This window comes from Festucalex cinctus, chromosome 14 (genome assembly GCF_051991245.1).
Source record: "Festucalex cinctus isolate MCC-2025b chromosome 14, RoL_Fcin_1.0, whole genome shotgun sequence".
Lineage (NCBI taxonomy): Eukaryota > Metazoa > Chordata > Actinopteri > Syngnathiformes > Syngnathidae > Festucalex > Festucalex cinctus.
Window position 1 is genome coordinate 22,076,774 of NC_135424.1, and position 15,274 is coordinate 22,092,047.

The 15,274-nt window shown below is 38.4% G+C and overlaps 1 protein-coding gene and 1 long non-coding RNA gene across 4 annotated transcripts in view; one reads left to right on the plus strand and one right to left on the minus strand.

Moving 5' to 3' along the window:
- Positions 1-15,274, minus strand: part of birc6 (baculoviral IAP repeat containing 6) — a 94,795-nt gene that overhangs the window by 21,287 nt on the left and 58,234 nt on the right. For all 3 annotated transcript variants that reach the window (XM_077494419.1, XM_077494418.1, XM_077494417.1), the window contains 4 exons: positions 13,775-14,108; positions 13,468-13,685; positions 10,234-10,398; positions 9,451-9,622 (listed from right to left, as the gene is read on the minus strand). In XM_077494419.1, coding sequence (XP_077350545.1) covers positions 9,451-9,622; positions 10,234-10,398; positions 13,468-13,685; positions 13,775-14,108 — 889 coding nt within the window. The remainder of the gene's footprint in view (positions 1-9,450; positions 9,623-10,233; positions 10,399-13,467; positions 13,686-13,774; positions 14,109-15,274) is intronic.
- LOC144001796 (uncharacterized) lies at positions 2,984-7,646 on the plus strand. The gene is made up of 3 exons (XR_013278593.1): positions 2,984-3,137; positions 3,218-4,077; positions 4,649-7,646. It is a non-coding gene; the product is annotated as an uncharacterized LOC144001796 (long non-coding RNA).

The window sequence follows — 15,274 nt, forward strand, 5'->3', positions numbered from 1 at the left end:
AAGTGTTATTTTCTTCCTGTAATCACATTAAAATGGAGTTATACTCAAACAGGTTCCACTTTCACAGTAAATTATGTCAAATACTCCTGATTTCTCATTATTCGTGGCAGGGCCTCGTCCCAAGCCCCTAAAAAGAGTGAAGGGTTACTATACAAGTAGTAGGCTATGCTATTGTTTGCTCCAGCAGGGCAGTGCTAAACAAACATTTCTTTGAACCTTCTGAAAATGGAATGGCCCTATGGGCTACTTGTGTTTCTGGTTTACAGCTAATGTCAGCACACAGCATTGTCCCGTGTCACATTTTCGTTCTTTCATTAAAGTGTTTTTGGGATTGATGCAGGGTAGTACTACTTAGTAGCCACACAGTTAGCTTAAATGCTAGTAATAAATTGACAATGCTGAGCCTTGTCAACTAGTCAGTAACTTGTATAAGTCGTTCCTATATGCTGTTAGACTAAACGTCTCTTTGCCGACAATTAAGATTCTTCACATCTGTCACGTTATCGACACCTTTTATCCTTTTCAACCAATTTCAAATCTACTGTACACCACAGCCCTTTGCAAAAATCACTGTGATCATACCTGACAAATTGCTGATATTTGGTATTTTACAGGGATGTGAGGTAGTAGTGGGAAAATCAACATAAAGAAAACAATTGCGGTTTATGATGGTATTAAATTCTAAAAGTAAAAATTACATTATTAAATTTCATATATAAATTAACATTGGATGACAACATAGATCTGAAAACTACATCAAAAATAAACACCATTAAGCAAACAAAGAAAAGTTCTGACAGTTATCAAACAGTAAGATCTTTACAGAAATAATTTCAGTGTGTCTGCCCGTCAATAAGACATCATGACGTTGTGAACAATATACCACATCCACACAGTCACTAAGACAGTCATCAATGCTAAACAAAAGAGATGCGTAAAAGCGGAGGGAAAAAAAATGTGACCACTTTTCTCCCTTTTGAAATCTTTTCTCTTCAATGCACATAAACACTATTATGGCAAGTGCTAAATTTCATCTTGCCATTGCCATGACAACAACTAGAGGTTGCTGCACACAAATGATGCAATGACACTGCTTTTGAGCCTGATACTCACTCTGCTATAACTGAGATTTAACGTATGTTTCACTGGACAGTGTGAACCCTCTGAAAATAAATGACATCCATTTTATGCAGTGCAGTGTGACCTGCTTTTAAAGAATGCAAAAATAATAGTTTATAACAGGCATTAGGGTGTAGTTGGTTGCTGGTAGTGTTGGTGTTTAATAGTTTCTGAGGAATGGGGGGGAGGGGGGGGGGAGAGCAAATGAGCCATAACCAGTTTGTGGTAATATGTATATAATATATATCAAGATCATGGTTGAACTATTTCAAGCCCTTTAGGACAAACAGGAAGATGAAACATTGAAATGGTAACGCTTTGCCAACACACTGTCTGCCTCACTAGACTTTGTAATTATGTGCATTAAAAGGACAGTAAGCGCAACAGAAAAAGTATCCCGAAACTTAAAAACTGAATGACTTTTCCATTAAGGAAATCATTTAACCGGTTTTGTCACACTCTTGATGTCAAATTGTCAAAATCTTTGGTTGTTTTATACAGTCCCCTCCCAAAATTATTGGCGTATTGGGGTTTCAGATCAAAAGATGAATATGATGAATATTCAGAATTCTAGCTTTTATTTAATTGTATTTACATTTAGATGTGTTAACCAGCTCAGGACAGAGCACCTTTTGTTACTTTCACCAACCCACTTTACAAGTGAGCAGAAGTATTGGAAGCGACATTACCAAATTAAGTTAAAGTAACGAGGCGTAACCCTTACTTGCAATAACTGCATCAAGCCTGTGAGACCAAAAAAAGTTCATCTCTGGGACACAAACCCATCTTAACGAGTGGCATAATAGCTGGTGTTTATACTACAATTGTTGGAAAAGTTGGGAACCTTTAGGAATCTGGAAACTGCACCCAAGGATGAACCAGACTTGTACAAGTCAACAATTCTCTTCTTGATATCTTGACTGACTTCTTTTGACTTTCCCATTATGTTATATAGTGCTTCGGGTGTTCCTTCAAATACAGTATTCCCTCACTATAATGAGGTTCACTTTTCGTGGCCTCATTGTATCACATAATTTTTTTAGGGCAATTTTGCATGCATTTTTTTTACAGTAATGTACCTATTTGCTAACGAGGGAACACTGAACCCGAAGGTGAGTCTCTGATAAACTGAAATGATGTGAATAAACCTCTCAGAAGCAGCCAAAGACATGACATCATCAACTGGGTTTTCCCAAATGGTTAAGGTGATAGCAATCTTACTGTAAGCACGTCTGACATTGAAGAATGTAATGAAAAATAAATTGTGTAAAAAAAACAAAAAAAAAAAAAAAAAAAAAAAACAACATTCTGGCATTTAGTAATAAGGGTGGTAATCAACCTAAAAAAAAAAAAAAAAAGTAGTCTGATGTAGTGGGAGGAAAAAGCACTTTTATTTAAAAAAATATATAGTTTTGTATGTAGACTCCTGGTTTCAGCTGTGTTTTTGTTTTGTTTTTCAATTAGAATTAGCAAATGGAGTGAACATTTAAATTTTGATCGTGATCACTTCCCTGGGAGTGCCAAGTCTGATGTCTTAACTTATTCAAATGAAGCCTAGTGCTGTTTAAATATAATTAAACTGGGTGATGATTTTACATTTAGCACACAGACATGACAGGAAAATAAAAATCACAACTACATAGTAATTCAGGTATGTTTTACAGCAACCCAAGACCGCAGACAACTAGGCGAGTATGTTGGCCGTCACAGAATCACCCCCGTTAGAGATAATGTGCGCACAGACCCCTCTCCCCCCCAACCCTTTTTCACTGCCTCCTGCTTTGTCCTCCGCCCAGCTTCAACCACTATTTCACCACTGCTTCACAGTGCCCTAACCACCATCTCTCTTTTGCATAACCCTGTCCAACAAACCGCAGCTGGGGATGGGCTCCACTTAACACAAACAGCAGTGATGATTTTGCCTTCTTTTAGATTATTTTCCTTGTGTTGTTTTGGTGTAAGCTGTGTTTTTGTGCGCACTACCAGCCCCCACATCAGGGAGAGGGGAGGAGAAAACGGTAAGCGTGAGCAATGTTGATTCCCCCACCCACCTCTTTCTCCCTTCTCATTCTTATGTTCCTTCTGCTACGGTCACCAGGATCCATCCTCCCTCTTTTGCGATCATTCTGCTTGGTTATGCAATGCACAGTCCCGCCATGGTGTCTAACTGGTGTTGAGGAGCCACCGTAATACTGCTGTCACTGGCGATCCCACTGCTAGATCCCTACTGCTATAGCAATCGTCTGGCTCTGCGGCTGCCTCTCTTACAGAGATCTAATCTAATGGAATGTTTTGGCTTTTTATCCTCCTCCGGAATATCAACAACCAGACCTGGCTACTTCAGGGACCTGTGTGTTCTTAGCTAGAAGACTGGAGGCTTGGTGGCATAGAGACATCAGCTGACACATCTACACAACCACCAGACAATGATACATCGTTCTGGGTTGGATGCATCCGGACTGAGCAAGAGACTTTATTGAAAGCACTAATCGCACTGTTTCCCGGAAGAATCCGAAGCAAGAAAGATGTAAGCTACAGAACAACTGGGGTGTGTAAATTAACAAACACTATGAGGAGGGAGTTTGAAGAATTGTGTAGAAGAGTTTACGCAAAACAGGGAAAACGCAAGGGAAGAGATGGAAAGAATGGTGGGAAGAGAGAAGCGGGCTCGTCTTCATCACCTAAATAAAGCTGGCTGTACTTAAACAGAAGAATAATTGCTGAAGACAAGGAAGGGTCTGACTGAATTCAAATTTCAGCGGACATTGGACTTGATGGTGTTATAAATTGGATGTGACACAAGATGGGTTTCCCTGGAAGTATAGTTGAGCAAAGCTGCTGAGACTGTCCCCTTCACCTGCAGGTCTCCACATGTAGCATGCCCTCAAATCCAAGGAATTTTATGACGATACAAAAAGCATGGTGAAAGACAATTTTTTGCCACTGAAACACCTTAGGGTAAGATATTTTTCCATTTATTTGAAATTCCTTTTGGAAATGCTCTAATATACTGTACAATCATCAGTAGCATATTTTCCAGCAAAGACTGCAGATTGTTCATCATTCACAAACGTACACAGCAAAAGAATACATTTTCCTTGTTGCTCATGTACTGTATGTCACTGTATTTTCTTCCACAAGGAAGATGTGAATAATGCTGGATAGCTACACAGTGCATCTGGGGCATTTAATCCTTTACAGCACATGAAAATCAGTGGGCGGACTTGAGGGACTCTAATGGCAACATTTAATCATGCTTCTTTTGACAGAAGGACTGCCATTAACCACAACCACTGGTAATTTAACTATTTCATCCCATAAAATCCAAAGTGATGCTTTGCAATTAGCATTATCTCCAAGTAGTGGCAGGTCATCAAAAATGGTGACCCCCACTCTGCATAGACATATTTGGTGGGACGAGTTTGCGGATGGGGCACTAAAAAATGATGCCATCTATCTATGTATGTATACCCTATTCTGTTATTTGTTTAAAACTGACATGGATATTCCTTATTTCCATTTATTCCAGATAGAAGTCACCTTGAAGGGCTAAGGCAGTTGCAAGATCATGGGCACCACTATTATCACCCTTGATGATGTGCATGCACTGGAGCTGAAGGAGGAGCAGGAGGAATCCATCTTGGCCATGTTGGGCATAATTGGCACATTCCTCAACCTATTTGTAATTGTGTTCGTATACATCTACACCACATTATAGTATAATTTCACAACATTTGACATTTCTAAACGACTACAAGAGGTTGAGAGAACAGTTTTAAGTTCAGAACACTTGAAGAAGTTTGACATGACCCTTATCCCAAGAAAGAGGAGGGGGAGGTTAGAGGGACTGTCTGAAGACATGGAAAACATATCAAGTCGAAGTTATGCGCTGAAAAGATAGCGAAGGGCTGAGAGAGACAACATGAAACATGAAAAAGGTATCACTGGACACGTGATGGACAGATGCAAGAGGTCAACCAGGACTGTCATTCCTATGGTTCAGCAAAGCTACAAACTGGCTCTCAAAGCCGTTTTTATGACTGCTGATACAAATGAAATATTCATGTCATATGTTGTCACTTACATGAAATATATTACTTAAAAACAGAGCCTAAAATTATGACGTTGTTGAGAGGCTTCTTGGTTGATGCTTTGCTTTATTCGTTACCTCCAAGCCAACAAAGCATTTGTCTATAAAGAGTATACTACTAAAATGGAAGAGATTGTTCTAATGAAAATTTCAATTATTCAAAAGCCAATGAATATTTTCACCTCAATATCTGGTCTATCATAGCTGCAAAAAATGAGGTTTAAAATTACACAACATTGTAGAACATTTTTAAAGGATTATTTTGAGACCGAACAAGAATATTCGATTGAGCATTTTCTCCTAATACCATTTTATTTCTTAAGAGGTGTCAGTGAGTCACTACAGTGCCAGTGGCTCTGATCCAACCTGTCAGGGTAGATCTTCACTAGAAGATAATGAATCATCATCATCATCTCTGTTGGGAGTGGTTCATCTAGCATCGACAGGGAAATGTGAACCCTTATAGCAGGAGTGGGCAAATAATTTTGCAAAGGGGCCACATGAGAAACTGGAATGCTTGGCAAGGGCCAAGCCAACATGCTAGCCTTGGTATTTCTTATGTGCAAGATTAAATAGAAAAAACATCACTGTAAAACATTTTAAAAAACAACCACCGACAGATTGCATACAAGTACTGTACAGGGGGGTGCAATATCATACCTTCTATGACATTACCAGTGTATTTTTTTGGGGGGGTGATAAAAATTTGAAATGTCACGAAATTGACACTGTAGGGATGTTATGACATCCGTAACATCATACGTCATCGTGGCCATTTGGACAAAAGTAGCCTTTATCAGTAAACATTGTGTCCAAATGAATTCAAAGCAATCAATTATCCTTCAAATTTGCAATGCCAAAGTGCAATGACAATTGGCTGTCTTAAAATCCCAGAAAAGGTTCTGGCTGACACTTGTGTAAACTACAAGTAAAACCTTCGCGCTGCTGAACCTAGCTGAACAAAAGTGTAGTGGTTATCAAGATTGCTCTGTAAGCAGCAGGTACCCGATTCGCAACCTGCTCAGGTTTATTTTATTTTCTCCTTCTTTCCTCTTCTTCCCTCCTCCTCCATGATTTATTGTGGCCAGGAGCCATTTTGTTTCATATGTTTATTGAAGAATTGATGGCTTGCGTGGTCAAATGTGTGCAATAGAAATATTACAAAAAATCAATCACAAATAAAATGTTTAGCAAAAATCTCCTCACCGTAACTTTCCTTGAAATAACGCAATAGAATTGTTTTTTTTAGCTATATCCCCATCCCTAGTACTGTATAACAGTCCGTAGACATTGAATTACAATCGGTGCAGTGCCTAACTGTTTCAACAGTTAGATGCATCACAACTCTAACATCTAAACTTAAGATGGCGTGCGTTACATTTTTTTTTAGCAAGTTAGCAACTTCAAAAGCGGATTTGCGGCTTGAATTCCTGTTGTGAAACGTATATAAATCTTCTCTGGTGAATTGACAGAAAGCAAAGACAAATGTGCTTTCTTCTTTGTTCAAAACGCCAACAGACCAATATGAAACCTAGCTGCGCAACACATTTTGAAATGCTACGCGATCATTTAGAAAAATGGAGCTTTTCAAGTATATTTTTAAGCTAGTAGCCATCTGCATAGATCATTCTCAGGTTGTCCCAGCTGTCTCAGGTTTGAAGGGTGTCTTCTCCAGATGGCATGTTTCAGCTACTTCCACAATGTTCAATGGGATTTTAGATCTGCATTCACAACAGTCCAATGCTATTCTCTTCGTCATTCAATTCTTAGGTGTTATTGGCTGTTTGTTTTCGGTGGTAATCCTGTTGCAAGACTCATGACCTGCTACTGAGACCGAGCTTCCTGACACTCGGCAGCACATTTCTCTCCAGAATGCCTTAATAGTCTTGAGAGCTCATTGCACAGATTCAAGAACCCTTGTGCCAGATGTAGTAAATCAGCTCCAGAACATAACCAAGCCACCTTCATGTTTCACAGTAGGGGAAGTGATCTTTTCTTGCTATGATTATTTTTCATTCATTCATTCATTCATTCATTCATTCATTCCAGGTGACAAAACTGGGGCTTTTTGGTAAGGCATATCAACTATGTTCGCAGACGCAAAAATGAAGCATATGCAAGCAAATTTTTCTTTCATTAACAGGGGGATACCCACAATTTTGTCCATATGTGTATATGTACTGTATATATAAAAAACAAATTCAGTCTAGATGTGTTTCAAAATGGAGGATGTCAGAAAACCAAATTTTATATATGCTCCAATTAATTAAAAAACAAATGCTACAGATACCTTCTACACTCTACAAGCTCATATGTACACTTACTAAAAATGAATACTAAAGAACTGTAAACTTTACAGAACTTGATACGCTTGGTTTATTTAAAATGTACCTAGCTTGAAAGTTTTGAAGGCGGTTTTGATGTATGAGTAAGAATGCTTTGATCCGAGGTATTACATCTCAAACTTCTGATTTTTATGAGATAAAACATTTTGTGGTTACATTCAAATGTGTTCAAGTGCATTAATGGCTTAGATCTATGTTATGAGCAAGAAGGCTACAGTGAGAAACTAATGTATTCCAAAAGGCTTTGCCCAGACAAAAGATTAATGTGGAGCAATGTGGAAGGCTGACATGGTTCAGGAGCTTGTGAGCAAAGGAGGAATTGCAAGAAGAAATAAAAGCCTATTTAGCCAAGGTAAGACGAAAGGGCAACAAAAGGTTTTCTAGTTAGTTGATATAATACAGGGACTTGTTTCTCTAGGGGAACATAGTGCAGACTCGCCAGTGGTTCTCTTAGGTAAAAATTAAAAGTTCCATGACTTGTGTGCAAAGAGCTTTGCCTCTTGGCTTAAGAACACACATCAAAATTAATCCTCCCCTGGCAACAAAACTCAACATAATTTTTATTTGTGAATGGTATGTTTTTAACAGGGAATGGCACACGCCCCCCCCCCCCCCCCCCCTCCACACACACACACACACACACACACACACACACATACACCATTGCCAAAAATTAATTAAACACAGCAGCCTGACATATTTTGGCATTTTCTTGGGTGCTTACCAGCCAGAGACAATTCACCAAATACAATTTAACCAAAGTGCAGCATCTGACTAATTTAGGGCCATCTTCTGTTAATGCAACCCCCCTTTTACTAACAGCAGTTATTTCTGTTCTACAAATTCCATACACGAAAATGAAATCTGTAACAATTCTAGATGTTTTACATCATTTATACAACATAATTTTGTTAAGAGTTTTGTGCTCAACTACTCACTTTATATGTAAGGTCTCTCTAAACTGTTCCAAATTTTGTGAAACTATGATGCATTGGATGTTTACAAATTCATAGCTGATTTACTTTACTATATCACTTTCACATGGATGGGCTACAATTATCCTAGCATGCATGTTTTTGTAATTGAAGAAATCCAGAGGACCTAGTCTAGAAACCCCAAGCAAGCACTGGGAGAATGTGCATATTTCTGCAGAGAAAGTCCTGAGCCAATACGTAAAACCTCTGTCTGTGATGCAGACAAGATAACCACGTGGCCCACTGTGCCACTAGTCTGGCCCAATTCTTAAGTTTAAAAAAAAATGCAATAAATTGAATTCACAATAAATGCAAAAAACGACTCCTTGTATTGTGCATACTTAGCAAAATAAAAAGCACACGTACAGTCACACAAATTTTCATCTTAGACGAAGGTATTTAATTTAGTCCTTCAATTATATTATTTTTCACTCACTGGCTGAGCAATAAATAGAGCGGCAGTACCATTTATTTCTGACTAACAGCTCTCCTCTTTGGACTTCAGAGGAGGAGGAGGGCTCTGACTTGTTCATTACAGACAGCTCTCTGTGACATTTATTGAATGACTAAAACTGCGGGGCAAATGGCTCTTTTACAGACGTTGGTCAAAGAGCCACCGGCATTTATTTAAATACATCATGATGTTAATTTGGTACATGCAGTGGCATTTCCCATTTAAAAGAATTTGTCATTATTTAGGCCACGCTTCAAGTGAAGTGGCGGTATGTTTGAAGAGGCTATACACATATCACTCACTCACTAACTAGCGGAACTAATCTGTCAGCTATGGCCAATGACAAAACATAATGACAACTAAATTGTAATTCAAACAAAGTAAGCTAGTTTCAGACAATATAAAGGGTGGAATACAAAGCCTTGCTAAGCTGTATCAACACAATTCATAGATAGAAGAGCAGCTTACCAGAGTCGTTCCGTAGGTAGGAGGACATAGCAGGGATGAGACAGGACTGACTGAGCAGCTCCTGCAGCACGACTGGAAGTGCTGAGCTGTTGTGGGTTCTGCTCTCTGCTGAAGATGTTTCAGTAGTGTGGAAGCTGCTCGAACCTGCGGCATTAATATAGCTTGCCAAGACCTAGTAAAAGGAACATCATCATAAGAGATAAAACTCAGTCACATTCAAGGGATATACCAGTATTATGATATTAAAACTAGGGATGTAACGATATCCCAACATCACGATACGATATCACGATACAATAATTATCACGATATTGTGGGGAGGTTGGCGATACAAAAAAAGTTGACAATATTGTGAAAAAAATGAGCTCATACTAAAAACAAAAAACAATATTGTGCTTTTGCACAATACAGCAATGAAAAATATTATTACATATATTGAAAAATATATATAAAATACATACATTGAGGCACTTACTAATGCAAGCACACATTGAGTTCCTACACATATTGACTCACAAGCAGCAAATTACGTTCCCTTTCATCTGACCATTAATGTGGATTTTAAACAAAGGGTCAAAACATGCCTTGTGAAAAATTAAACTGCACTAAAAAACTACCAGACCACCAGAGGGTGCTAGAATTCTACAAATTAGGACGAAATCACCACCAAAGATGAACAAAAACAAAAATAATTATCTGCTGCAAAATGCTAATTACTGTTGTAGTGTGTTAATCCAAACAGCAAACAGTGTGCCAAAACAGGCTAATGGTGTACTGACTTACCTGGAGAAGACAAGTAACATGCTCCTCCTCAAGACGCTGTTTTGTGAGAGCCTGCTCAACATCCCACCCCGATGCTGTGGATCCAGTGCCAAAACCAGTTCCTTTGGCCCAGTATAACTGCTGCTCCTCACTGGTCCCTCCACCATGACAACTTGACATCTGTGGCTGAAAAGAACAAACATTAGACATTATAAAATGACAACTCAACAATAGTTGTACTACCACCAATATACAAAGTGAAAAAGTTTATTACACAATCTTGACAAGCTTTATATTTGAGAGATGTCAAAGGGCATACTGGAGTAGGGGAAAATGATACAATACCATTTTTGAAGGCAAATACATTGAATATTTTTTAATAGCTAAATTAGAGACCTGATTTAAACGGAGCATGTTTTTTTTCCAGTTACTGAAAAATAAAGACAAACAAGGGGTGTCAAAATTAGTGTGAATCATCCATCCATCCATTTTATATCACTTGTGGAATTTGAGTTACGCAGCAAAATCCACCTGTTTTTCTCCATCTCAGAGGGCGGCCATTTTGCCCCTATTATTGACTGAAACAGACATCATCAGGGCTCAGGTAATGACCAATCATGGCTCAGCATCACAAAACACATGATTAATCAGAATGCCGAGTTTATACCCATGTGAAGGCCATACAACATATTGTAGAGAAAATTTTGGGGTTGACTTCCACTTTAAGTTATGGAATAACAGTATTTGACTGGCCAGCAAATTCGCCTAACTTGGCTCTCATTCAAAATGTATGAGGTATTGTCAAGCACATTTATCTGAAAATTTTCCACTAATTAACTGTTGTTGCTAATTTTGTCCACTGGAGGGAAAACTGACAACCACTTAAATAACACTGCATTTGGCTGTTACTCAAAATATGACACCTGCGATGCACATGTAAAGGCTATAAGATGGTAAGTTTGAAGAGCAAAGCAAGCATAGTTGATAGTGTATAAAACACTGCTGTGTCACCTTTACAGTACAAAGGATACAGATTTGTGTATATGAGAACACTATTTGAAAAATGTTTGAAGACAGAATATTGGAAATTTTCTGTCAAAACAGCTTCAGCTTAAAACGATGTTGCGTTTGTGCAAGTCTTATGTTTGTATATATGCACTGGCACGTGTATATTTTTTTATGTCTATATTTACAAGGTAGTGGGACAAATGCGCTCTCTTTCCAAAAAGTTCTCACTTGATTTTTGTATGGGGGTCAGTTGAGGTTGTCACAATTTCCAGATGGATGTTGTAAATGTATCAGTTTAAAATGATTTATAGATCTAAAAGTCATTCAAGGTACACATGGTACATTGAGCCACTCTGATCTCTACAATGCACAAGCGTGTATGAAGACTCTTTATATTATTGTATTTACGCTCACTTTTGTGAATAAAATCCAGATTTCTGAAAAAACATAATCGCTTATTAGGCCACAAGTATAGTGGTGTTTGATTTTAAATCTAATTGGGTTGTGAACACAAATGAGTTTGACGCTGCTGGTCAAGAGCAAGATTAGGGAACAGAAACCCCAAAATGAAGACAATCTGATGGCCAATATCAATGCAACTTGGATTAACAATAACACCTGAACGGTGCCAATGGCTGATCACTTCCATGCCATGCTGCCTTGATGCTGCAATGAATGCAAAAGGAGGGCTGACAAAGTACTGAGGGCATCCATCCATCCATGCATGAATGAATGGACCACTTAGGAGCCTATCCGAGCTGTCTTCGGGCAGTAGGCAGGTACACCCTGAACTGGTTGCCAGCCAATTAGGGCACATATCGACGAACAACCATTCACACTCAGAATCACACGTAGGAACAATTCAGTGTTAAATCCACCTACCATGCAGGTTTATGGTATGTAAGAGGAAACCAGAGTACCCAGAGCATATTACTTGAATACACTTTTCAGAAAACCAACAATTTTGTGGTCACATGAAATATTCTAATTTTGTGAAATACTGGATTTGATGTTTGTGTTTTTAATTCCATAATCATCGAAATTGAAACAAATAAAGGCTGAACTAATATTTAAATAAAAGTAGTAAACCTCCATTATATTTCTTTGGCACCAACCTGTGTAGATTTGTTGAATTAGACATTGCATATCATGTTGCAATGAAAGTACACTTTTTTTTCCACAAGCCTTCTATACCAGTAAATGTCTACATGTGTTGTTAGTTCTTTTGCAAAAATTGTGTTATTCTCAAGAAATTGTGGAAGGCATAAGTCCAAACACTGTTGAACACCTAAAAATTGAGGTATCAGGCGTAAAATGGGTGTACAGTGTTCCCCTGTGCAATGGTGATTCATCAACTCACCTATTTTCTTTTCTTTTTTTAAACCTATGTTATTTGCTATTTAAAAAAAATCAAGTATTGCTTTGCACCATCTTGTGTGAATTTAATTAACGGATTATGTTAATATAGAGGAGAAGATACATTTATACACCATAGCCCTAAAAAGTCATGTTTGCTGTCACCTTGTGGCATATATAGGCAATTCTAAACCTCTTTGGGCGCGCAAAAAACTTGCAGATTATCGCGACAGGGCTCTGCTTATGTCCCTACTACATAATAGCGGGGTATGTGCCCAGTTTTTGTTCAACCCCATAAATTAAAGCTGAAATTCTACACTTTAATCACATTCACGTCAGATCAATTGAGATGCTGTATCAAGGCAAATTCATTCAACTTCTTTCTTTGTACAAATACTCCTTAACTGTAGACAAATCCAACAAGGCTAAAAATAAAACCAGCTTTACTGAATTAAGGGGATGCGCATTCTGATTTTTAAGCAACTATGTCGTGATACTGTTTCTGTTCCATTCAAGCTCAAGGTTAGCCAGAGAAATATTTGGCTCTTGTTCAAGTAATCTATCTCCCTTATGATCTGTCCTCAGCTATGGGAAGTCCATAAATCCACAAGGGAAAGCAAAAGAGTGAACGGGCATAGCGTCATAACAATAACAAAACAAATGTGGCTGTTTTTGCATAAAATTCACATGCAGGACTGTAAACACCAAGCTTGAAAGCTGTCGTTGAATATATTCCAAAACATCATAATATTTTCTAACCACTTCTATAGCACCATTCTAAATCATATCAAGAGTCCTGTTATTGTTCTGGGGCTTACAAATAAATGTTTACGCAAAGAGACCTATGGACAGAGATGTCTGTTTCACGAAAGCGGTGAATGTCAACCATACCTCAGAGACATTGTTGCTAGCGTTGGGGTTCCGTGGAGCATGATGGCTGAGAGCTGAAAGGCAGGCCAAAATAAGGTGAATGGCACCGATCTCCAAAGCCATACGACGGAGCAGAACACCATCGTCAGTAGTAAGAGGAGTGCTTCTGAACAATGCCCGAAGAACATGAAAGGGCAATGTGGGCAACACGTTTGCTGACGGAGACTGCAGAATATGACCTGGAGGGGATAACAACACACACAAAGTATTTTATTTATATCCAACATAGAGGTTGCAAAATGTCAAAGGTCAAATGATTCAAACTTACTGCCCTCGCCATCATCTGTGACACCAAGCACCAGACGCAGCAGGCACTGGGCATGTTTTCGCTCCTTCAGCAGAACTTCTGCATAGCCTGGCAGGCGCAGGAACAGGCCGAATGCTGCCAAGGAGTGGGCAGGGATGGGCGACATTGTTTGCACTGAGGACGAAGATGAAGATGCCGACTGGGCCTGCTGCTTGTTGATGGGCGGTGGCTCAGCAGCAATGGACTCTGGCGCCTCGTACACCAGCTCTCCTGATTGCTCAATGGTGACCCACTCAAACTGATCAGTGTCTTTAGGTTTCTCCTGTGTTGCAGAGGGCACAACTGGGGCACTGACCTGCGGTGAAGCAATAAAGAGAATAGGCCATTAGTCACTTGACACGTGTCACGTGATACTTTAAATCAGGGGTGTCAATCAAAATCATTTTAGCTCAGGGGCCGCATGGAGGAAAATTTATTACTAAGTGGGCCAAATCGGTAAAGTAATGGTATATAACTTAAAAACAATTGCCGTCAATTATACGCAGATTTTTTTAGATTTTTGGGGCAGCCCTAATCTATTGTTTAAAAAAAATAACACAAATGCAAATGAAATGCGGCAACGCTTTGCCTGTATGAGTTCTGGACGTGTTAAATCTACTGTTTTGCATATATATATAGTTCCCAGAATGCATTGTGTGGCACAGTTAATGAAGTTATAAGGACGTTAATCCCTGTCATATGTATTTGTGTTACCAGTAATTGAATTTGTGTCGTATTTAACACATTTATGTTGGTCTATGATTTAAAAATAATAATAATAATAATTAAACAAACCATAACCTTAAGTTGTGTGTAAAATAATGACTTCCAGGGTGATTCCGTGTACAAGTTATTTTACTCATCTGAGGACTGCTTATGAAATTACAAATTTATATATTTGATTGTGGCTGGCTGATTAATTGGTCCGACATTAGGCTACAATTTTATTTTATTTTTTTACTTTACAAGTAAATGAGCCGGATTAAACCCATTTGCGGGCCTGATCCGGCCTTCGGGCCCTATGTTTGACACCCTTGCTTTAAAATCTCTAGCACTGGTGAAAATTGTGACTGCAATTTCACTTCTTAACTAAACATACAATAATCGATTTTAATATGTTGTATTCACAAAGTAGCACACAATGTGTCACTTAAAAAATGGATTCAAATATGTAACAATTGGCTTTGTGGGTTTTTTTCCCCTCTATCTGTCAAAACTCGTTCTGTCCATCTACATTTTACAATAAACATCCATCACAAAATAAAGAACCACACCATAAATAAATAAATAAATAAATAAATAAATAAAGCTAAAGGTCCTACATGACCATGAAGCCGAAAATTATTTTTCACATCTTCCAAAGAGTTCCACTTTTGTCTAATCACTGTTGGAGATCATTACTTTTTCCCCACGCAGAGGTATGGATTAATTTCTCCTTCATAAATCAAATCATCATCTACAAAACACATTTAGTATTTACTT